General features: G+C 51.6%; 1 protein-coding gene across 1 annotated transcript; it reads right to left on the reverse strand.

Annotated features, from left to right (window-relative positions):
- Positions 1 to 1,551: 1,551 nt before the first annotated feature.
- On the reverse strand, positions 1,552 to 24,142 carry KIF1C (kinesin family member 1C; the record flags this gene model as incomplete). The annotated part of the gene is made up of 21 exons (XM_084238630.1): positions 1,552 to 2,463; positions 4,353 to 4,964; positions 5,544 to 5,616; positions 5,751 to 5,937; positions 6,324 to 6,407; positions 10,910 to 11,004; positions 11,948 to 12,027; positions 17,685 to 17,760; positions 17,867 to 17,946; positions 18,109 to 18,278; positions 19,684 to 19,829; positions 20,035 to 20,113; positions 20,625 to 20,700; positions 20,790 to 20,855; positions 21,040 to 21,117; positions 21,552 to 21,663; positions 21,752 to 21,930; positions 22,327 to 22,392; positions 23,014 to 23,193; positions 23,564 to 23,640; positions 24,037 to 24,142. 21 exons carry the CDS (start codon positions 24,140 to 24,142, stop codon positions 1,774 to 1,776), a joined length of 3,312 nt encoding a protein of 1,103 aa, XP_084094756.1. The 3' UTR covers positions 1,552 to 1,773.
- Positions 24,143 to 24,915: the final 773 nt, after the last annotated feature.

Here is a 24,915-nt window from a genome sequence, read left to right on the forward strand (position 1 = left end):
GAAGTGTTTTTCTCAGCACAGGATGAAAACATGGGGATTCCAAAGTTGGCAAGGTGAAGGCAGAGCAGCCTTTCCACAGGGTGCAGTGTGGGCGTGCCCCTCCCGCCAGAACAGTACAAGCAGCAGGCGGCACCCTTCTTGAACAGTCTCGACACAAAATACTTGGAGTTCTGAATGCACCTGCCAAAAGGCCAGAAACACGGACGGGATAAAAACATGTCTGACAGGATAAGGCCTGGGGAAATAGTGGTGATTTGGGGCACCTTCTACAGAATTAATTTAATGAAGCAGAACCCCACATTCCTCTATTTCTTAGTAGAAACAGCTAATCCAGTGCTGACAGGCTAATATTCTCTCTCCTCCTCTCATCTTTTCCTCTCCTTGGCCCAGAACAATGACCATGGTGTTGGCAGCAGAGGTGGACACAGAGAAGCAAAAATGAAAGGAACAGAACAAACATAAGCTGAAGAGGGGAGACATGATTTAAAAAGATTAAGTAATGGGCCTCCCGGTGGTGCAAGGGGTTAAGACGCAGCCTATGAAGCTGTCTGCAGCCTCTGCAGCACGAGTTTGAGAGTTCGATCCCCTGGCTGGCCAAAGAGCTACCCACATGGCGCAGCAGACCTCTCCTGACTTGCCCGTGGCTCCCATCAGCAGTGAACTTCGGTCAGTCTGCCTGTTCTCTGTCTCTGGTGAATCCTCTCATCCCCCACATCTCTGGCCTATACCCCTGTTCTTATATGCATAAATAAATAAATCTTAAAAAAAAAAAGATCGGGCCTTCCTGGCAGCACAGGTGGTTGAGCGCCGCACTGTGAAGCTGTCCGCAGCCTCTGCAGTGCCAGTTCGATCCCTGTCGTCCTCGGAGCAACCCACACGGCGAGCAGACCTCTCCTGTCTCAGCTGTTGCTCCCCTCAGCAGTGTAATTTGTCCGTCTGCCTGTTCTGCTCCCTGCTCTGTCTCTGGTGAATCCTCTCACCCTCCCGCGCATCTGGCCTGTACCCCAGTTCTTGTATAAATAAAATAAATCTTAAAAAAAATAAGATCAAGGAAAAATAACTGTTCTTATATTTAACTGGGTGGTGACTGTGGGTGCACACACATGTAAAACTTCATGGAGACACACGTGAGATCTGTGCATGTTACTGATGTCATCTGCACCGTCATTAAGAAACAAAACCAAACCACAGCCACAAGCTCCTGTTTGCTATCCTTTATTGAAGGATCCCACACCCACATGGGACCCTGGCCACACCAGAAACCAGAAAGATCCCCCAAATATAGTAGGAGGCCTGAAGGGGAGGGGAATGACTCAAGATCCCACCACACTGGAAACAGAAACCCACCATGGACAGACAGACAGACAGACAGGGGCGGGGAGGAGAACTTGCCTCACTCTTGGTTCTCTCCCCTTTGCCCCCACTTCAAAAGAAAGTCAAACACTGGCTACGTAGCACCCCAGCCCCCCACCCCACCCATAGCAGCGTTTGTGGGACCTCCCCCTCTGCAAGGGGTGGCCCCAAGGCAGCTTCTCATCACTCTTCCTTCACTTTGGTTTGCTCCTGGCAACTCCGTGCCCCTTTCCTTCCTTCCCTCCTTCCTTCCTTCCGCCTCCAGCCCAGTCACCCCTTCGTCTTTATCACCTACTCGGACCTTCTCTCTCATCTCCAGGGCCTCCCTGCCCCAGGGCTTCTGGGGAAGCAGTGTCTTGGGAGCCTTCTCTCCTCCCAGTAAGGGGCCCCACCAGGCCCTCTCTGCCCAGGACATGGGATTCACATGGCCGCCCCGCTCTCCTTGAGGTCAGGGGCTGAGCGCTGCCGTCTCATTCTTGGGGGAGTAGTGTATGGGGGGTAGCGGGGTCCTGGGGGTCGCTGGGCTGGGTATGGTTGGGGCTGCTGGGGATAATAGTTGTGCTTTTTGGGCTGGAAATGCTGGGGATCGGGCTGTGTGGAACCCCCTCCCCGGGATCTGCCCCCTCCATCCAGGGAGTTCCTGCGGGGACGGTGGGACCTGCGGGGACTAGGGGGCCTTCGGGCAGGGGGGGCAGGAGGAGGAGGAGGAGGAGTGACTTCCTCAGGGGGTTGGGGTGGAGCTGGGGTCTCCCCACCTCCCATCCCTGGCCAGGACTCCCGGTGCTGTGGGTTGCTTTTAAAGGGGAAGCGCAGTTTGCAGTCGTGAGGGGGCACAAAGCGGGCAGGGGGCCTGCGCAGTCCCCCACCCCGGCCCCCAGCGCCCTGCAGTCCCTGAAGCCGCAACTGCTCCTGTTTGAGCCAGCGAAGGCGGCCTCGACGGAAGGCAGGGTCTTCCTCCATCAGCCGAGACACCCGCTCCCAGCTTGACAAGGGTGGCGAGGGGGGCCGGGCTGACGGCACACGGTCACTGGGGCCATCTTCCTCAGCCTCTGACCCTTGGGGCATAGCCCAGGTGGCCTCACTGGCTTCTTCATCCTCATCCTCATGATCCTGAGAGGGAGAAGTGGTGAGAGAGGAGAAGGGGTGTGAGGAGAGCTGAGTCTTGAGTACAAGACAATTCAGAAGAAGTTAGAAGGCCCTGGAGCAGCTGGGTATCAAGGAGCCCCAAGTCAGGCTTGAAAATAAGGGGCTAGAATAGTGATTTAGGGGCACAGGCCTGGGAAACCAATAGTGTGAGGTCAATCCTGGCCTGCCTGCCACGTTCTAGTTGTGTGTCCTGGATCTTTGGCTTATAACCTCTCTGTGCCTCAGTCTACTCCTGACATCAGTAATAATAGTACCTACTATATAGGGTGATTGTAAGACTTATAAGAAAACCATGTAAAGTATTTAGAACAATGCCTAGCACATGGTAAGCTTTCACTAAATTTTTTTTTTAATCTTTTTTTATTTTTTTTTTTTTTGAGTCAGGGTCTCACTATGTTACCCAGGCTGGAATACAGTGGCTATTCACAGGCACAATCGCACTACTGATCAGCATGGGAGTTTTGACCTGCTCTGTTTCCAACCTGGGCTGTTCACCCCTCCTTAGGTAACCTGGTGGTCCCCCACTCCCGGGGGGTCACCATATTGATGCCGAACTTAGTGTGGACACCCGATCAGCATAGCGCACTGCAGCCCAGAACTCCTGGACTCAAGCGATCCTCCTGTCTCTGCCTCCCAAGTAGCTGGGACAACAGGTGTGCGCCACCACGCCTGGCTAAATATTTGTTAAATAAATGACGTTCCCAGTGGACACAGCAGTCAACAAAAGGAAGAAAAATCCCTGGAATCATTTTAGTGGGGTGAGACAGTTGATAAATTCTTAAGAAAAAGATATAGTATGGGACACATGTCATACACTTCAATGAAAGTTAAATGTAAGTACATACATTTACAATATTTAACATACATTATAAGTATTTATTAACTTAGCATCTATATTAGATAGTGTACCTTATATAAATACATATATACAGATGGAGAACAGAGCAAGGGAGGGATAGAGGACCAGGGTAGAGAGTCTGCAATAAATGAACAGAAAGGGATTCACTGAAAAGTTATTATATATTTAGTAAATACCTGAAGGAAGTGACAAGCAAGCTCTAAGGCTATCTGAAGAAGAGGGATTCTATGTGGCGGGAACAACAGGTACAAAGGCCGTGAGGTAGGAACATACCAACAAGTTCAGGAACAAAGAAGCCTGAGGTGAGCAAGGGGAGTAGGAGCTGTGTTCACAGATTTAAGCCTTCAATAATCATGAACTATTGTTAAGAAGGGCTTTCTGTCACCTCCTTGCCCTAAAGAAGGCGAGCTGTTATAGAGCAGAAATTCTGTCTGCTGTGTGGCCAGCACAGTGTCTAGCATTACAGGAACTCCAAGGTTTACTTGTAGAGTGACTACATATAAAACAGAGGCAGGTGATAATACTATCACTCACAAGGCCACTGTGAGTGTTTGAAGTGACACAGAAAAAGCAGTGGGCACAGGATCAGCCATGGGAGAGGTTCAGGTTATGAGTGGACACGAGGTCATTTTTTGAGTGGTAACAAAAATTGTGCATGTTGTACCAACATTTTTTGAATTTGATTTTTGATTGAATTGATTTTTGATTTGATTTTTGAATTTTACTGTCCTTCAGAAACACATGGTACTTATACATGCAGATTCATCCCCAAAGAGGCGGAATCATCTGGTCTGGGGTGGATCCCAGGAATCTGCATTTTTAAATAGAGTCCCGCTGATCGTGAAGCAGGTAAGTCACAAACTATAGCCACAAAAATTGTATTATGCTTCAAGAAGATTTTTTAAAGGAAGAGGGGGAAGGAGGTTGGAATTTATAACAGGAGATTCAGATTGCTGAGCAGCAGAGCAGAAGCAGAGAAGAGGGAGCTCCCTACCTGAGTCAGGGGAATGACCCTCTCCATGCGGAGCATGCGGTCCCTCAGGGCCTGCAGCTCACGGTCCTTGGTGCTGTTCTGCAGCTTCACCTCCTGCAGAATCCCCGTCAGCTTGTCGATGTGAGCCCGGAGGTCCTCTACCTCTGCTCCTCGGGCTCCCTCCTCACCACCGCCACCTCCACTTCCACCTTCTTCCTCGCCCACGGTGTCCCAGACATCCCGGGCCACGGCCCTCCAGGCATCTCCAGGACCCTCAGGCTTGCCGTAGGTGCGACACAGCTCCCGCATCTTGAGGGCGGCCAGGGCCTCGATCTCAGCCCGCCCATGGCGGAAATCGGCCAGGGCCACCTCATAGCAGATTTCCTTTACTGCCTGCATCTTCAGGTCAGCCATGGTGGCCCAGCGGGGGTCTTTGCCCTGCAGTCGCCGACGCTGTGGGATCTGATACACCCTCCGAGGGGCCCTCCGCTTGCCGCTGCTGGGAAGGCCACAGCGTTTGACAATGGTCTGGACCGTGGTGGGGGGCAGCTGCTCCCTCAAGGAGGAGATGAGTCGCCAGCTCTCTTCACAGGAGCGCTTGTCGGAGTCATCCCCACTGTCAGAGTCCGCATACTAGGGCCAGAGAGAGATCAGGAGAGGACTGAGCACCTCACTGTGACACCAGAAACACCATGAGAACCGCACAACCCTGCACAGATGGCTTAACCTCTGCTGTCTACACACAGCAGACAGAGCTGCAGCACCTCCCTCGGATACACTCTGAGGATTAACATGTGCCAAGTGTGTAGAACAGGGACTGGTGCAGAGAACGTGATCCATAAGTGTTATCTGTGGCATTTCTAGTCTAGCTTTCTTGCCTTTATACTATTGCTCAGGATGAGGTTACAGATTTAAAAGTAAGTAATAGCACAGGTGATACCTGAATATGGTTAAAACGCACCAGGCCATACAGGATGGACTCAAGTCTGGGAAGCCCAGGTCAATTTGAGGGGAACTAGCTGCCTACATACACTTTCCTCTCCAAGTCACATTCCCTACTAATGGCTTCCTCCTTGACACCCATGCTATCCCTCATCCCCATGCCCCCTTCCCATCTGGCCCAGGTGACAGGAACCAGAAGTGGACTCAGGCAGAAGCGCTGCCTGCTGGGCTGCTCATGGGCCCACCACCCATCTCCTGCCAACTCCTCACCAGCCGTTGCTGTTCCAACAGAAGATCAGCCTCTTCCTTTTCTTTCCGGTACTGATTCTCCAGATCCTGCAGCCTGGGGTTGGGTAGGGAAGGGCAGAAGAACCATGTGGTTTCTAGAACTACCTCAATGGGGCATCTGACACTGAGGGCTGGGACCTGGCAGGGAGGGCCCCAAGAACGCCAGGGTGCGGGATCCGCTCCTCATACCTCTTCTCCATCTCCAGCTTGATGTCAATGCCTTGCTGCTCCAGCAGTTCCTTCTGGGCAAAGTTCCAGTCAACGGGCTCGGAGGGCGGTCCTGGGGGTGGGGGGACCCCTCGCTCCCTTTCCAGGCGTGCCTGCTCCGGGTGATTGAAGCGGAAAACGTGGTTCTTGCCCATCACAATCCTATTCCCTGCAGACCGGAGGAGGGAAAAGTGGACTCGCTCCCTTACAGCAGCAAACCCACGCCCAAGGGGCAGAGGGTCTTGTGCACAAGTCCCGACACCATTCCAAGTCTGAGGGCAGTCAGAGCCAAGGTTTCCCCAGCTGCCTAGGAAGCACCCGGTCCCTGACAGCCAAAGGGAACAAGGGAGCTTGCCATTCTCTTCCTGCTGCCCTGGGATAGCAAGTGAAACCAAAAGCTGAATCATAATCTTCACTGCCCGGTTCCTTTTGCATATCCTGTACTGTTTCCTATTTATTTCTGGGTCCTGTCCCAGGAGTCACCCAGAAAGGTCTGCCCCAGGACTTCCCACACGCAGCATGACCAGAACCCTCACCCCACAGCACTTCTTTTACCTGACTTCAGCACCTGTGGCTCTGTGACCAGTTTCCCATTGACGTAGGTCTCGGCTCCTTCACAAGGCTCCAGGGTGACCACCACTAAGGCAAGGAGAGAACAAGGGGAGTGCTTAGACCCTGGGGGGGAGAGGGGGGTGATGGTCACAGATTCCCACTTTGCATTACCCCCAGAACCATACATGCACCCTCAGTCCCACCCCCCAGTACCTGTCCAGGGTGCCATGGCCCCTCTGGTGGCAGGCAGCACAGGAAAGGAAGAGCAGAAGGAGGGTTAGAGCCCCAGCTACAATCCTCAGGAGCCTCTGCAGGGGCTCCCTACTCACCCACCACCACCCTCTTCATCAGCGGCTTGGGAAACCAGCAATTCTCAGAAGACTGCTTCTCATGCCCAAATGGTCACCATGTCCTCCAGAGTTCCGTTCCTTCCTTTCCAACTAACACTATTCCTGGCTGGACCTGGATTCCTCCAGCAGGCTCCAAGCCCACTTCTGTCTGACACATCCTGCAAACTGCCAGCTGGTTACTCTCAAGCCACAGCCAAGAGACCTGTTCTCATAGGACAAGATAAAGTCCACCCTACCAAATACCTCATGCCCCTCCATACAGGTCATGGAACCCAGTGCTGGCTGGGATACACGCTGCATGAGGCCTCAAGGAGCAGTGCCCCGCTGGCAGAGGGACTCCTATCTTCAAAAGGCTCTGCCACTCCTTAGCTGAGAGACACTGAGCTAGTGACCTAACTTCTGTGAGTGTCTATACAACAGGATAATGAAGTCTTTCTTTATAGGCTTAGGTAAAGTGATATATAAGAGTAAGATTTTGCTATTTATCTTAAAAACAATGAAGTCAAAATGAATTTTAGGGCCTCCCCAGTGGCGCAGAGGTTGAGCGCTGGGTTGTGAAGCTGCCTGCAGCTTCTGCAACGCCGGTTCAATCCCCGGCCACCAGGTAAGGGTCCCACATGGAGCGCAGACCTCTCCTGACGCCTGCTGCTCCCCTCAGCAGTGTACTTCGTCAGTCTGCCTGTTCTACTCTCCGCTCTGCCTCTGGTGAATTCTTTCACCCTCCCGTGCTTCTGACTGTACCCAGTGCTTGTATAAATAAATAAAATAAAATCTTAAAAAAAAAAAAAGATTTCAGTTAAAAAAAAATGAATTTTAATTCATGGCAGAGAAGAGACTACTGAAGTTGTGGCAGAGAGGAACTCAACTTAGGGACAGAGAATTGCAATGATCATGGGAAAGTGGTAACTTCTAAGCCAACACTTGAGGGGAGGCGTGGATTTCAAGGAGCAAAAGTGATTAAGAGCAGGAGGATGGACAAAAAGCTGAAGCATCAACAAGTGGCTAAGAACAGCATGGAAGGGGCCTCCCCGGTGGCACAGAGGTTGAGCGCTGGGTTGCGAAACTGCTCGCGGCCTCTGCAGCACCGGTTCGATCCCCGGCCTCCGGGCGAGGGTCCTACATGGCGCGCAGACCTCTCCTGCCGCCCACTGCTCCCCTCAGCAGTGTACCTCTTCAAGTCTGCCTGTTCTGTTCCCCGCTCTGGCTCTGGTGAATTCTCTCACCCTCCTGTGTTTCTGACTGTACCCAGTGCTTATATAAATAAATAAATAAATGAATGAATGAATGAATGAATAAATAAATAAATAAATAAATATTAAAAAAAAAAAAAAAAAAAAACCCAGCATGGAAGGTGGCAGAGGAGAGGATGAGGTGGCTACAATGGGTACCAGTCTATCAACACCTCTATTTGCTACCATGCCCCAAAATTCACTCATCTAGTCCACAAACACAGTACCTCTGCAATATGCCAGGCACTATTTTAGATCCTGAAAATACAGTGGAGATAAAAACTAAAACCCCTGCTCTCAAAGAACTCACTTCCAACTGGTAACACAGACAATAAACAAGCAAATAAGCAGGTAACCTGAAGCCAGGAAGGAAATGGGTGTTATGGAGGGAAAATGGGGCCAGGAGAGGCCCGGCCAAGGCAGCCTGTCCAGGTATAAACCCACAGGGACCTGTATTAAGACGGCCTGGGGCAGAGCTCAAGGCACACTCCTGAAGTCTGCCTCGCTGCATCTGAATCTATTTCTGCCCTCTTCTAGCTCTGTGCAGACTCCCTAGCCCCCAAAAGCCCCAGTTTTCTCAGGTGTGAGCTGTGTGAGAAAATGCAAAGCCACAAAGTAGATGGTCATTAAGCAGTAGCTGTTCTTCTATGTTCACACCTCTGTTAGTGCTGCCCACCTCCTCGGCCTGTCTTTGGTTGTCTGAAATCTGCTGATAAGAACACAAGCCCAGGGCCTCCCTGGTGGCGCAGTGGTTGAGCGCTGGGTTGCGAAGCTGCCCGCAGCCTCTGCAGCGCAGATTCGATACCCAGCTGCTCCCCGGCCACCAGGTGAGGGTCCCACATGGCGCGCAGACCTCTCCTGTTGCCCGCTGCTCCCCTCAGCAGCGTACTTCGGTCCTTCTGCCTGTTCTGCTCCCTGCTCTGGCTCTAGTGAATTCTCTCACCCTCCCGCGCTTCTGACTGTACCCAGTGCTTGTATAAATAAATAAATAAATATTAAAAAAAAAAAGAACACAAGCCCAAATGGACTAAATCTTTCTATCCCCCACCCTTTGGGACAGAGTCATCACAGCTGCTTTTATAGTGATTTAACAGTTCCATGCCTGTCATCTCCACAAACACTCTGAGCTCTGGGTTAGGCTCACTCCTCGACCTTGCATGGTTCTGGTGTTGTGGCAGCACATGGCTTGAGGGAACCACAGAACAGGAACTCAACAATAATTCGCTAGGCTGAACTGATTCAACCACTTGCAGGCTGCAGTGCCGGAAGCATTTGCAGCCACTAGGGACCTGAAGCAGACCAGAACGACTGCGTTAATGTGCTGACCCTGAACCAAACTGAAGCCTGACGGGTATGGCTTAAACTTAAGCTAGAAGTTACATGATAGTGACTTTTCTTATTTAAAAAAAAAAAATAGGGGTCTTCCTGGTGGCGCAAGGAGTTAAGACACAGCACTATGAAACTATTTGCAACTACTGCAGCACAAGTTCAATCCCCAGCCAGGGAGGTGACCCACATGGCACCATAGACCACTCCTGTCTCACCCGCTGCTCCCCTCAGCAGTGTATTTCAGTAGATCTGCCTGTTCTGCTCCCCACTCTGTCTCTGGAGAATCCTCTCATCCCCTGCACCTCTGGCCTGCACTCCTATATACATAAATAAATGTTTTTAAAAAAATTAGGGGCCTCCCCGGTGGCACAAGCGGTTGAGACGCAACCTATGGGGCTGTCCACAGCCATTGCAGCACGAGTTCGATCCCCAGCCAGCCAGGGAGCTGCCCACATGGCGCAGCAGACTTCTCCTGTCTCACCCTCTGCTCCCCTCAGCAGTGTACTTCAATCAGTCTGCTTGTTCTGTTCCCCATTCTGTCTCTGGAGAATCCTCTCGCCCACCATACCTCTGGCCTGTACCCTAGTTCTTGTATGCATAAATAAATCTTAAAAAAATAAAAAATAATGCTGACAGGGCCTCCTTGGTGGCGCAGGGGTTAAGTCCCAGTGTTATCAAGCTGTCGCCACCCACTGTAGCATGAGTTCCATCCCCAGCCAGGGAACTGACCCACATGGCGCAGTAGACCTCTCCTGTCTTGCCCACTGCTCCCCTCAGAGGCAGTGTGTTTCAGTAGATCTGCCTGTTCTGTTGCCCACTCTGTCTCTGGTGAGTCCTCTCACCCCCCGTACCTCTGGCCTATGCCCCAGTTCTTGTATACATAAATAACTAAATCTTTAAAAAATTAATAAAGATAACGCTGACCATGCAAGCCCCTCAAAGACGGCAGGCGGGTAGTTCGTCCAGATCTCTGAGACAATACCCAGGTTCTAGCATTCATGTGTGATACCTCCTGCCTCTCTGCCCAATAAATTTCCCAGAGCACAATTCTCCTGGGCTTAAATGAACCCAAACAATTCCATTAAAAAAAAAAAAGAGAGAGACCAAACCAGAACACAATGGTGACACCCTGAACCACATGAGTAGTTTTGCTGGTATGTCAGGCCAGTTAGTCCTAAAAGATTTTTTTGTTACTATGGCCACACAGGGGCTAAAAATCTCTCCAAGTTTTGAAACCTGAGGGATGTTAGCCCCCAGAAACTTTTACAGTCGTAGCTAGATAAATAAGCAGGTTTTCCAGAGACAGAATCAGATAATTCATTAAAATAAATACAGGTTTTCATAAAAAATCACCAGGCTGCTGATTTAAACTAAAAAAAAAAGAAGAAAAAAAATCAAGGAAGAACCAGGGATCTCCTCCTTACCAAAGCCTTGCCCTCAGGAGAGCCATAGCGTCGTGTTTCTGCATGGGAAGCCCTGCCACACCCCGGCCCATTGCAGCAGTCTGTACTCCCAGGGTGGGCACAGATAGCTCGCTGCTGACTATGAGCTCAGAGTCCCTCTGAGGTGAGGGCATATCCCTTTCTATGACCAAACCCAGTGACCAACCCAGTGTGTAGCTTGGGACCTGAGACAGTCTCTCACTGTCTGGCTACTCCACTCTCTCCTCCTCAGCTATTACCTTCTCCATCCGGCTGAGGGATGCTGCGGAACAGACAGTGTTGCTCTCGAATGAACTGCCCGGTCAGTTTGATGTCAACATCTACCTGGCCAACCCTAGGGAAGCAATAATCAACACTTTCTGAGCATGGGTCAGACACAGGCCAAGCTCCATCTGAACACAAGTTCATCCAATTCAAAGAGCCAAGCATAATTCTTCCGATTTTACAGATGAGAATGTTGTGGCTCACAGAGATGAAGTCAGTGGCCAGATCAAGTGGTCTGGCAGTGGTTAAACTGGGATTTGAGCCCAGATCTGCCTGACTCCAAAGCCCATCTCCTTAGTTACTGTGTTACAGAGCAAAGGGAAGTAGGAAATAGATTATGTGCCCTCAGTCACAGGTCCCCCATGCTTCCTTAGGGTGGCTCACACTAAGGTCTCACTCCCCAACCATGATGATCACCAAGGTGCCATGTTGTGGGGGACAGTCTGTATGGCAGCTATAAATGCCTGTGGTAAGAGAGGAAGGGGCACACTTACCCTTTTGACTCCAGGAAGTGACATCAGAAACATGGAGCACTAGGTCCACAGCATTAGTCAGTGAAGCCACCTGCCCTTTGTCACCAAGTCTGCCACCAAAGTCCCCCAACAACATGGGACCAGGGTCACACTTTACTTCTCCCACTCCATCCCAGGCAGGATACCACCAAGGGATGACAAAGTAATGATGCCAGAAGCTAGGAATTCAGTGTTCCGAGTTTCCCACTGACGCCTCTGTCCCAGTAAATTAGGAGCTATCCTCAAAAGTATTGGGAGAGTTTGGTCCTGGGAAGTGTCTCACCCACAGCTAAGTGGCAGCTGGAGATGGTGACTGCTGAGCAGTCAGGCTCAGAACTTTTCAGGAAGCCTGAGGAGTAAGCATGCCAGTGAAGGCAGCTGTCCAGAGACCTGGGGTGTCTCCGTGAGATCACCAGGAAAGGGAACCACCAGTGTGGCTGTCCCTCTGGAACCACACCCCAAAAGGAACGCTCACCCCACAGACCACTAAGTTGATGCTACCTGGTGACGCCATCTTTGATGTGGTAGAGCAGACATTCGGACATCAGGGGGTCCTCATTCAGGTTCACCAGATGGGGAGTCTGAGGGGGGAAGGGAGCAATCAGGGGGTGTTCAGCGAACACCCATCCCCTCCAAGGTTCCAGCATGCCTGCTCTCATCTCACTCTTAGGAAACACTCCCATTCTCCCAGCTCCCACTTACACCACTCACCTTGAGTGAACCACCCTATCCTCACACACAGGAGGCCTACAAAACTGCCATCCATGAAGTTCCTTCCAGGACAGCAACCCTTCCCAAGCCCCATTTCTTTCAAGGCACCTCAACCCACCAGTGTCCCTGACCAGAAGCCACCTGCTCTTGCTCTGCTTTCCCAGTACCCCTCGGTCCCCAAGCCTCATTATTACTTCCCTCAAAATGTACCTTGCGACTTTTGGAGACCAAGAGAGGAATCGGGTTAGGGTGCTAGTAATTTCCCTTTCTTTCCTTACAGCTTGAATTTCTTAGGAGCCCAGATCACTTTCATAACTACAGTTTAAAAAATAAAGTATCAGGGCCTCCCTGGTGGCACAAGGGGTTAAGTCACAGTACTATGAAGCTATCCACAGCCACCGCAGCATGGGTTTGAATCCCCAGCCAGGAAGGCGACTCACATGGCTCAGCAGACCTCTCCTGTCTCGCCCGCTGCTCCCCTCAGCAGTGTATTTCAGTAGATTCACCTGTTCTGTTCCCTGCTCTGTCTCTGGTGAATCCTCTCATCCCCTGCACCTCTGGCCTATACCCCAGTTCTTATATGTATAAATAAATAAAAATAAATCTTTTTATTTAATAATTTTTTTAAGATTTATTTATTTTTTTATATAAGCACTGGGTACAGTCAAAAGCACGGGAGGGTGAGAGAATTCACCAGAGCCAGGACAGAGAGCAGAGCAGGCAGAAGGACCGAAGTACACTGCTGAGGGGAGCAGTGGGCGGCAGAAGAGGTCTGCGTGCCATGTGGGACCCTCCTCTGGTGGCTGGGGAGCAGCCAGGGATCGAACCGGTGCTGCAGAGGCTGCAGGCAGCTTCGCAACCCAGCGCTCAACCACTGCGCCACAGGGGAGGCCCCATAAAAATAAATCTTAAAAAAAATAATAAAGTATCAGCTGAGTTCAAAAGCAAATAAAGCAAACGAATTTCTCATAGCATACTTCCTTGACCACTGCCCTTCCCTGGACCTGCTTCACCTCGGGCCAGGGTCACTGCAGCAGCTGGGCTTCACAGAGCCTCCCTGATGGAATCTATCTTACATACCTGGCTGATCATTATGTCGCTCCACATGAGAAACCTAGCCCACTCCCTTCCCCCAGTGCACCTTTTCCTGACTTGTTTCTCTTACAAAACCCCGCCCTCCCCAAGCATGTAACTCTGGCAATGCACAAGCCTTATTGCCTCCATCCCCCTTCTCGCCACTGGCTGCCAAGCCCAGGAAAGTTACCTTCCCGACTTGCTGCTGTCTCAGCCCATATCTGCCTGTGCCCTCTGTACCACCAGCCACAGGCTGATTTCCAGCCATCTCCTCAGCTCTCCCACTGCTGCTCACGCCATGCCATGGCTGTGTCATACTTCTCCACTCAGACCACTCCAGCTGGCAACCTGTGCCCATCTGACCTGAGCCTGCTAAGTACGCCAGGGTCCCTGGGCCTTCTCAATGACGGGCTCCAGCCCCTCAACCAAGCCCCTTTCTGGGGCTCCACTCTCTCCTTCTGTGCTCCTGACCAGTGGGCTGCTGAGTGCTCACTCCAGAGGCAGGCCTCCTGCATCCCTGCTGGCTTCAGGAGCCCAGGAGCTGCTCGCCTTGTTCCTTTTTCAGAACAGCCTCCCTGCAGGCCCCACCCCCAACCCCACCTGTCAAAATCATTCACTTCTTTCACCATCCCTCACGGTCTGTCTCAAATGCCACTTCCTCCAGGAAGCTTGCCTAAGCCTAACCCTTCCAACTGAACACGAGATCCCCTGCCACCAGTCTACACGGATTTACAGTGGGCTTTCTATGTGTAAGACCCCAGTGAAGTGCTGGGCAGGTCACGGAGATGAGTCACACCCACATGCTGCTGTCCTTGTCCTGCCAGGGTCAGCCTGGGGAGATGAAACTTGGTGTGGAAATGTCAAGCAGGGGCTGGGTGCGGTTATCCTGGGAGCGGCTCACCAGCAGAGACCACACAGTTAAGAACTGCAGGAACTCAGCAGAGCCAGGAGCACTGTATGGAAGAGAGCATGGGAGCTGGGCTTTGAGAATGCAGAGGACAAGGACACACAGTAGGCTGCTTATTCCAGGTCAAAGAAGTTTGAACAAAACCACACAGGCAGGACCTCCCTGGTGGCACAAGGGGTTCAGTACCACACTATGAAGCAATCCGCAGCCTCTGCAGCACGAGTTCAATGCCCGGCCAGCCAGGGAGAAACCCACATGGCAAGGCAGACCTCTCCTGATCGCCCGCTGCTCCCCTCAGCAGTGTGTTTCAGTCTATCTGCCTGTTCTGCTCCCCACTCTGTCTCTGGTGGATCCTCTCACCCCCCGCATATCTGGCCTGTTCCCCAGCTCTTGTATGAATAAATAAATAAATCTTTTGGGGAAAAAAAAAAAAAAACCCACACAAGTAGAAAAGCACAGGGTGTAGGAAAGTGAGCCAGCAGTCTAGGCTCTGAACAGGCTCTGAACAGAGCCCCAAGCTATGATGGCTGGAGCTGATGGGTATCGGCCTGTCTGCCCCTACACACATGCACCTCAGCAACACCAGTGCAACACTTTCTCTCCTCCCCAGGGACACATCCCCACCCTATACTGCAATGTCAGGCCTGCCCTGGGACCGATAGACTTGGGAAGCAGAAAGTGATCCACCCCTTGGGAGAGGGGACATGATTTAGGACAGTGTTTTTCAATCTTTGTTCAGCCCTAGAACCCTTTGTTCCAATGAAATCTTACCTATGAGCCTAATACGTCAAACAGATAAATCAGAGAGCTGTTCAGGTCAAGGCTGGGGGTGGGCAGCTCCGAGTTGTACTAGGTCCACCCACCCACACAAATCACTAATTTGAGAAGTCTACAAGTGTAGGGGCACAGAGGGTAGGGAGCCCCAGAAATCTCTTGCTTCCTCTCCAAGACAAAGTGTAGCTTTCCTCCTAGCACCCATTTTCCCACCTGACCACTTTCAGGTTGGAGCCACAGCCATGAAAGCCACTTCCCAGTGAGTCTAACAGCTCTCCCTCTGAAATACACAGGCCCTTTAATAATATGACAGTGTGTTCATTCTCACCCACCCTTCTTGAGAAAATGCAAAAACACACTACCCTGACACCCTTTTGTTACCAATCTGGTTGACGAAGTAGAAGAGAGTGAGGACACATGGGGTCTCTTGTAACTTGCTTTTGAGAGTATAAAGTGGCATGGTTATAATCTTTGAAGCACGCAGGCAAAATAGATCAAAATTTTACCTGCCAATTGATCCAAAATCTCCACTTCTAAGAATCTGTTCTGCAGAGCAGACCTATTTAAGATTGTCCACTGTTCATAATACTAATGAATGGGGAACAACTGAAGCCCATCAATAGGAAGTGGATTAAATTAGTTTAACAGGGGCTCCCTGGTGGTGCAAGGGCTTAAGTCTCACCACTATCAAGCTATAGGCAGCCACTGCAGCGTAAGTTCGATCCCTGGCCAGGGAGCTGGCCCACATGGCACAGCAGATCTTCCTGCCTTGCCCACTGCGCCCCTTAGCAGTGTATTTCAGTCAATCTGCCTGTTCTGTTCCCCACTCTGGCTCGAGTGAATCCTCTCACCCCCGCCCCCCTGCACCTCTGGCCTATACCCCAGTTCTTATATGCATAAATAAATAAATTGCTAAATAAATAAGTAAATTAGTTTATCATACAACTATACAATAGAATATTCTGACACCATGAAAAAGCATGGGCAGAATAATGCATGAAGCATGCAGCCACTAATATCCCAATATTTGTGCACACATGGGTAATTACACACAACACATGCCTGTGCATGCACAGGCTGCCTCTAGAACACCTCAGGAATTGACAATAAGCTTTCCTCTGGGAGGGGAAGCCAAGGGTGGGAAGGAAAGGAGGCTGCCTTTTCACTCTACCACCTTAGAGTACTATTTGCAAGTTCCCTCTGGTGTATACTACTTTTATGAGAACAATGAAAAAGAAACCCCCCTTCTACTGGCCCCTGGGCTATAGCAGGCAGGATCCCTGTGTGAGTCCTCCAGGGAAGAGACTCCACCACCCTACCAATTTCTCTACTTTCTACTGCCTCTCCTACCCTGCAACTGTGGCAGTTGCACATGCTGAAAGGCATCCCTGACCCCTTCCCCAGATTCAGTGCTCAGGATGCCAAAGCCCTAGCTGCCCAGCTCCAGACCAGGCCTTCAGCCCCACTTGGCACCCACAGCTCTCGTTTCCTTGCTGCACCTTGGACCAGGCAAGGCAAACTCCTCTCCTGTTCAAAGATCTCTGCCTGCTTGGTAACCCAGATGGCCCTGAACTTAGGAAATCTGGAGGGCCTCCTTCCAGTAACCCTCCATCTCTTCCAGACAGCTCCCAATGACCCTGTCTGGCCTTGAGCTGTGTATCTGACTTAAGGCCTGATCCTACTGTGCTTTATTCCAAGGACTAGACGGGTGTGGCTGGTTCCCTGGTGGGACTGGAAGTTCCTGCTTTACTCAAACTGGTCTCCACATCAGCCCTTCATCAGTACGCAGCCATGCTGGATATCTACAGCAATGTCCATTCTGACTGGTCATCCCTCTACCACACTGGTTGTTAAAAAATTTTGGATGTCATGCCTGCCTCCAGCTGAACCAGCCACCAACTGAGCCTGATAGTGCCTTGCATCCTTCCTTCCTCTCGGCAAAGATACACTGAACACCTACTACACATCAGTGTGCCCAGGTACCGGCATGCCCCTTCTGTAACCACTACCATGAATGCTCAGCCTAATGCCCTCTCTGCTCCTCTCTATGCCCCAAATCCCATCCATCTTTCAGGCTCTACCTACCAAAAACCACCTTCTTGGGGAAGCCAGATTCTATAACAGCTCCAAGCTACACTGATGCTTCCATCTTTAAACCTCCTGCTGTATTTACAATCGACATCTTACAGTTTAGTGCACACTCCTCCACTGCCTAACAATCTTGTCTACCCATGTTATCCTTTTAAAAATGTATTTTCAGTTACTTTTTTCAGTAGGTAACACATGCACAGGACATAATATTCAAATGATTCAAAAAGAGCATACAGTGAAAAACCTCTATGCCAAACAACCCCAACTTCCCAGTTCTTCTTCCTCTCTCTGAGGTACCACTATAACTAATATCTGATGAATCCAAAAATAAATATTAAGGGTGAGCTCACATACACCTGTATAAGATTATGTCTGTAAATACTTAGGTTCTAAGTAGCTTTTGAAATCCCACTAAGGGCAGGGACCCTGTCATTCTATGTTGCCTAAAGTCCCTGACCTCTTAATAAGCACTCGCTTCTCTGGGTGACTGTCAGATGAAGGTAGAAGGCAGGGATGACTGGACAACACAGAGAGAAGCTGGCAAGAGTGGGGACAGAATTGATGGAGGGACAATTCAGAGACCTCAGAAATCCGAGTTGGAACTCATTACTCTGCCACCTCCAACCCTCTTCTCTAAGCATCCAAAGTCTCCTAGGTTTTCTCACCCAACCCTTTACTTACCTTCTTTGGAGAGAAAACACCCACGGTTCCCCCATCCTCCCGGACAGCCACCCCCATCTCAGCCAGCAATGCTTCTCTGTGGGCAAAGGAGAGGGAAATGTTGTTCTTATCATTGCTACCCAAGAACACCTCCCCACCCCTCCCAACTCTACTCCATCCCAGGCCTCCCCTGTGCTCCACACCTCTCCATCCTTAGGGCTTCCGTCTTGCGTAGCTTCTCCTCCCAGGTCTCGTTCAACTCAGCTATAATTTTCTCTGTTTCCTGGGGACATATGTGGGCAGAGATCAGGACTATCTGGGACAAGCACCTACCATGGGGGCCATGCCACTCTTAGGATCTCTTCTCCCTCTTCAAGCCCGGTTTTTGAGAACTGCACTCCCAGAGCGCCAACATTTCCATCCCCTGCCAGCTCCAGCTACCTACCTGTAGCCTCTCCATGGCCTCCTCAGGCCCAATCTGAGGTTCAGTGTTGGGGGAGAATGATGGCTCCAACTCCCCGTTGTGTGCAGGGGGAGATGAGGGTGAAGCTGGGGCAGGGGGAGATGATACAGCTGGCAAAGCACCTCCAGGACTTCCCTCATCCACCTTTAGGCCTGGGAGGGAGCAAGAGGTTAGAGAATAAGGCTAAAGAAAAATGCAACTGATGGGAAACAAAAAGAAGGCTTCACAGAAGACCAGCCTGCAAGGACTTCCAGAGAGATTTGGTCAACCTCCCAGCAGGATGTCCTCCTACTGCAACTCTGACAAATGGTACCCAGTCTATGCTCGTTAGCCATGTTGAGCTAACATCTGCCCCATGTCAAATGTACCTATTGCTTCTAGTTTTGCCCTCCTGGATAGTATTTTTGCTCCTATAAGACTACCCTCAAATGTGGGAAAGTGGTCATCACATCTAACTTCTCAAGTGCTGACATCCGTACTTCCCACACTGGCCCCTCACTCCCTGACTGTCCTCAATGGGATGGACCCCAAGACTGAAGAGTACAGACCTGACACAATTTAACTATTTTTTTTTTTAGATTTATTTATTTATTTATACAAGCACTGGGTACAGTCAGAAGCGCGGGAGGGTGAGAGAATTCACCAGAGCCAGAGCAGGGAGCAGAGCAGGCAGAAGGACCGAAGTACACTGCTGAGGGGAGCAGTGGGCGGCAGGAGAGGTCTGCGCGCCATGTGGGACCCTCCTCTGGTGGCCGGGGAGCAGCCGGGGATCGAACCCGCGCTGCAGAGGCTGCGGGCAGCTTTGCAAGCCAGCGCTCAACTGCTGCACCACCAGGGAGGCCCCAGACCTGACACAATTAATGTGAAACACAGGTCCTCTAATGCAATGCTGTTTGTTGTCAGTGAAGCTAAGTGTTATGTTTTATTTTATTTTACTTTTAAAGATTTACTTATTATACATACAAGAACTGAGGTGTAAGCCAGAGGTGCGGGGGGTGAGAGGATTCACCAGAGAGAGTGGGAAGCAAAACAGGCGGATCTACTGAAATACACTGCTGAGGGGAGCAGCGGGCAAGACAGGAGAGGTCTCGAACCCGTGCTGTACTGGCTGGCAGTAGCTTGATAGCACTGTCTTTAACCCCTGCACTACCAGGGAGGCCCACAAAGTTTATGTTTTAGAGACCATTCCACTGTTGAGCTGATGGTCAACTGAACTCCTGCTGCTTTACAAGAACGCTGTCCAAGCAGGGCCCCAGCAGCCTACCCTTAATGATTTACTGTTTGAAGCACAAATGCAGGACTTGCCATTTTCTCTTGCTCTTATCATTTCAGCCTGTCAAGGTGGCTCTGAATCCTGACTCTCCCAGTTCCCCTGAAGTCCTGTAACATCGCAAGTGTGGCAAGCCTCCTCTCCTTATCTGTCTCCATGACCCTGAGCATGTGAAGGTCTTTGTGGTGTGTGTGTGTGTGTGATTCTCTTTGGCACCAGGACTGGGTGAAGGCAAAAGAGGAGAAATTAAGGGGCATCCCTAAACTGCCCCTCCCCTGGAGCCCTACCTCCCAGAGCGGAGGCCGAGAGCCCCTGAGCCATAAGCAGCTCCCGTAGCCGAGCCACCTCCTCCTGCAGCTCCCGGATAAGGCGGGCATTAGGGTCCTCATTGATGATGGCGTTGCAGCGGATCTGCTTGGTGCGGTCAGCATACCTAGGAGGAGGAAGGAGGATGGGAACTGGGGACAGACACACAGGACCCTTGGTCTCCTGTCTGGTTTCCTCTCTCCCATCCAGGTTTCAGAATATTGAGGCTGAGTTGAGAGCTGACTATCTCCTGAGCAGGGTTCAGAGCTACCAGACTATGTGCTCTAGGCACTTGTTATACGCTCGTGGCCCTGCCAGAGCTGAAGCCCCACCTGAGTGTGCTGAGGGTCTCCTCGTAGTTGATGTCAGCGGGGCTCAGGGCTGCAATCATTGCTGTGCGTGAGTTGCCACCTGTGGCCGGAAAGGAGAGGCAAGCTGGGGCGTGTCCTAAGACAAGTCAGGCTGGGTCACAGGGTCAGTGGGACCTCAGTGTCCAGGCAGGCTCCAACAGAGTCACTGTCTGAGGTAGGGTAATGCTCAGAGTTGTGGAGCTAACTACGACAGCTGGTGTCCAAGGGTGCTGGGGTGAGGTCAGGAGGACAGCTGACATTTTCTGGGTAGTCAGGGATCAGTGGGAAGACAATGAAGTCAGCAGTGGGTGTGAGGTTAGGAAGGGGTCACCCAAGAGAAAAAAAGAAAGGGGTCACCCAGAGCCAGGTCAGTGAGGCTTGGCAGGGAGGGTGTGGCCTTGCTCTCAGCATCAGGGCACCTTCAAAGATGTTGCCCAGGTCAGGGGGAGAATTAATAGGCTAACTGGCTCTCGAACCCTAGCTGAGAGTCTAGGGGTGCTGGGGGATTTGCTATATGTATCAAAGGGGACTAGTGGGATGGTGGCAGGATCAGCAGGGCAGGAGCGCCTCACCCAGATTCTCCTTCAGTAGCCAGGTGAGCACAGAGTCCCTGTAAGGGATAAAATCCGACTTCCTCTTCTTTGATTGCTGAGGGATGAAAAGGGGAAGAGGGTGAGGGTGGGCTACCCCTCTGCCCCTTTCCCAAAACCTCTTCTCTTCCTACCCCCAAGTCTCACCATATCTGCCAAGGCCGAGATCACTTTCCCTAGAGTAGTCAGGGACTTATTGATGTTGGCACCTTCCTGGAAAAGGAAAAGAAACATGGGGAATGAGACCCTCCTCACCCACTCTGATCCACTTGCCCCTGCCCCTTCCTCCACCCATTCTTCCTCCTGGCAGCCAGAGTCCCTGGGTGATTAGAGACCACTACACATAGCCCCCAACACTGTTCCAGTCCACCCCTCCTAAACCCCTGAGCCCCCTCACCTTCAGCCGCATGCCCCGGGCCCCCGAGGAGTCGGCCCGCTCACTCCCAGCAAGGTCCACCAAACTGATCTTACTAACCTGGGGTGAGAAGCAAGAGGAAGTAGGTAACTGGGGTCAGTGGGGGCAGAGCAGGGAATTAGGGGATACCCGTCAGGAATTTGGGGAGTTAGAAAGGAATGGAGAAAGCCAGGAGGGGCAGGGCAAGTGAAAAGGAGGAAGTGGAATATATAAAGACAACATCATCCATTTGTTCATTTACTCATGAACCCATATCTACATGCCCACACTGTGAACAACAGACACAGCAGGACCCCACCCTGCCCTAAGAAGTCCAATCAGAAGGACAAACAAGGCAATAGGGGACTGTAACATCCTGATCTGCTAGGGAAGCAGAGGGGGCCTGAGGGAGCCCAGAGGAGGCGCTCAACCCAGCATGGGTGGGAGGAGGATGCTTTAATCATATCATTGTTGCATTAATGGAGGAGGGAATGGGGTACAGGGATGGGTCCCACCTTCTCTGAATCTAGCCCAGTGAGCTGGTCATGGCAGCGCTGAGTGAAGACAATGGTGAAGACAGCGTGGGAACGGCTGCTGGTCTCATTCATGTTGGTAGCAGCCACAGTCCTGGGGACAGTGGGGCAAGAGTATCACTGAGTCCCGCCTCACTTTCCTAACCCTGATGCCCTTCCTCCACTCCATCAGCCTGCCTCACCGAGCCTTATTTCCACAGTCCATGAGGTCAGCAATGTCTGCATAAGAGGTCACAGCCAATTTAGACAGGTCCTGCACATAGGGGCCCAGGATAGGGTGCTCCCGGACCCGAAGAGAGCCCCGACTCTTGGGGTTCAAGAGGTCTCGTACCCGCTCACAATAGATCTCCATATAGCTCACCTGAGTGTAGAAGCAGACGAGAAGCAACAAAGCTAGCAATGATACTGACAACGAAACGTGCCCTAAAATTCACTGGCTTTAATTCAAGTCATCGAGACTAACATACACAGCACATACTCTGCCCCAGGTGTGGGGCTAAGCACCTGGCTCACTGAACTCCCCCCCACCTCCAACAACCAAGGGGTGGGGGAATGTCTAAACATCACCATTTCACAGGTGAACATACAACCCAGGAGTTGAGAGATGAAATCAATTGCCCACATCCAGTTAGTAACTGGCAGAGCCAGGAGTACAGCCCAGGCTGTCTGACTCGGGAGACTGCCATTGTTCTGAATCACTCTGCTCCCCCCCACCCCCACCTCCCCCTCTCTACCACCCACCAAGACCTGGGCTTACCTCCACAGAATAGGATAGCTGAGCGCTCTGGTTCTTACTAACACGTGAGAAGAGGTCCTCACAGAGCTAGAGGGGGACAGAGAGAAGCTACTGTTCACGGCATGCCTGCGGTGCTCAGCACCCTGTCCAAAGTGACAGGTCATTCCTATGGTCATTTCTGAACCTCTCTGAGGTTGTTCCGATTTCATAGTCAGGCAAACCTCAGAGAGGTTCAGAAATGACCATAGGTTAGTATTCAGTGCGCTGGGATTCAGTGGGCCAGTGAGCACGCCCACAATGTTGCACAGCCAGGGGGATTATGATCAGCGCTGTATCCACAACTGGCTTTTCCAACAGTCAACACTTTGATTATGACTCACAAGCCTGTAGAACTACACTTGAAAGCCATTGTGAGAAATGGTAAAACAATAGTAAGTGGTAGAACCAGGGTTCAAACCCAGGGCTCTCTAATGCCAAAGCTTTGGTTCTTTTGACTGAGTCTTGTTGCCTCTGGTAAGGGCAAAAATCCCCCTTTCCAAAGGGCCTTGGATATCCAGGTTGCAGCCAGGCCCCCTCCATCACATTCCCTATCACTAATGGCTTCAGAGACAAGTCTCTGCTCCATAGCCCTTAGATCCTGCTTTCCTCCCCTAGGACCAGCTAAAGATGCTCTTGCCCTGGCTGCCCTGCCAGGTACCAGGCATGTACCTGGGGCACGATGCCTTGCTGCCCGGGCTCCTGCCGCCCCATCATGGTGTAGGATTTCCCAGCCCCGGTCTGCCCATAGGCAAAGATGCACACATTGTAGCCCTCGAAGGCATGCAGCAGCATTTCTTCTCCAATGTCCCGATAGACCTGCTGCTGAGATGCAAACTGGGGGTCCTCAGCCTAGTTAAAGAGGGGGGGAGGAGCAGGGGACAGAGATAGATGATAGGAGTTCTAGATAACTTTGATGTCTAAGTCCCAAAGTCTTGACCCCATCATTGATGATTGCCCTAAGGTCCTGTGTGCCCCCCTCAGCACCACACCCTCCCCTCCTCCCCATAGTCCTAACCATCCTTGAGGATCCTATCCTAATTATCCCAAGGAATTCTGTCTTTCCCCATTCTGAGGGTCCCACTGCACCCAAGGGTCCTAGTCCTCCCAACCAGTCCCAGCCAACCCCAGGAGGTCCTATTTCCCAGCAACACCCCTTCCCAGAACCTAAATCCCCTCCATCCCTCATTCTTTAGCTTTTCTCCCAACCCGATGACCTCACCGAAGTGTGTGACCAGTAGGAGTAGTCGAAGGTGAAACTTTTGGGGGCATCTTTGCTCTGCTTGGGATTGATGATGGCTGAGGGAGCAAAAGGGCAAGGGAAGGAAAGTCAAGGTCAGGTACTCCCAACCTGTCCATGGCCCCTTGGAATCCAGGCATCCCACTCCCCATCCCTGTCCTAGTTCATCTCTCCCCTTTAATATTCCCAACCCCCTCCAGGCACCAAAGCTAATTTTGGCTCCTAAGACCCGCCCCCCCCACTGGGCTGCCTCCCTAGATTGGGCAATGGAGGGCTCCAAGCCAACATTCCCCCTTCCCAGGGACTGGAACACTGAAAGGCCATTCTGCCCCAGCCCCCGCCCTTACAATTAGCACCTGCTCTGTGCCCAGCACAGTCTTCCTCCCTATTCAGTCCAGCAGGACTGGACTACATGGTCTCGCCTGTGCCCAGCCAGGCTCCAGGGACTCACTCACAGGTGGTGCTGCCCTGCATGCTGACCACACACTTGGCATCCTGGCTGGTCTCACGGGCGTTGAAGGGCCGAACCCTCACTGCCACTTTCACCGAGGCGCCAGCCATAGCTCCAGATGCTCCCACCCTCCTCAGCTGAAGGACAGAGAGAACAGAGGTGATCAGTTCCACTGGGCGAAACCAGACCTTGCCTCCCAGCTTCTCCCAGGAATCAATTTCTCCATTACCCTTTCCCCAGCTACCCAGTCCCTCAAGAACCCAGTTCCTAGTCCCCTGGCCTTCCTCCCAAATGTCACTCTCCTCAGGGACTCCCAAAGGTGTTCCTGCTTCTCTCCCCAGGCATATCCCAGCTTTCAGGGACCTGGGCCATCACCCCAGAGTTACCTGGCGTCCTGGCCCCAGACCAGGGGGGCTGTATCAGTTCTGGCTGCCACCGGCCCTCGTAGGGGGAGCCCCATCCTACACTTGGGGCCTGGCCACACCAGCTGGGGCTGTGGGGGAAACCCTGGTTGTGGGGGAAGAGTGGTTAGGAGGCACCTATGGCTCCAGAGATGTGTCTGGGGTTCCAAGGTTGAAGGGCAAGAGGTTGGGGATAATGTTAGAAAAGGTAAGGATGGTTGTTCCTCTGGAGTGGAAATGCAATGTGAATCCAAGGACAGGGACAGTGATATTTTTATTTCTCGTCACTCTTGAGTGTACTGAACATTTAGATAGAGAAGAGAGAGAGAGAGAAAGAGGGAGACTGGACAGAGGACAATTCAGAGAGAGGGACACATGGGCAGAGACACTGAGAGTAGCAGGAAGGGGAAGACAGTCAGACACCAAGAAAACCAGACAGAGGAGAGAAGGCAAGATTGAGGTCATGCTATAAAGGAAATAAT

The sequence above is a fragment of the Talpa europaea genome (assembly GCF_964194135.1).
Source record: "Talpa europaea genome assembly, chromosome: 7".
Classification (NCBI taxonomy): Eukaryota; Metazoa; Chordata; class Mammalia; order Eulipotyphla; family Talpidae; genus Talpa; species Talpa europaea.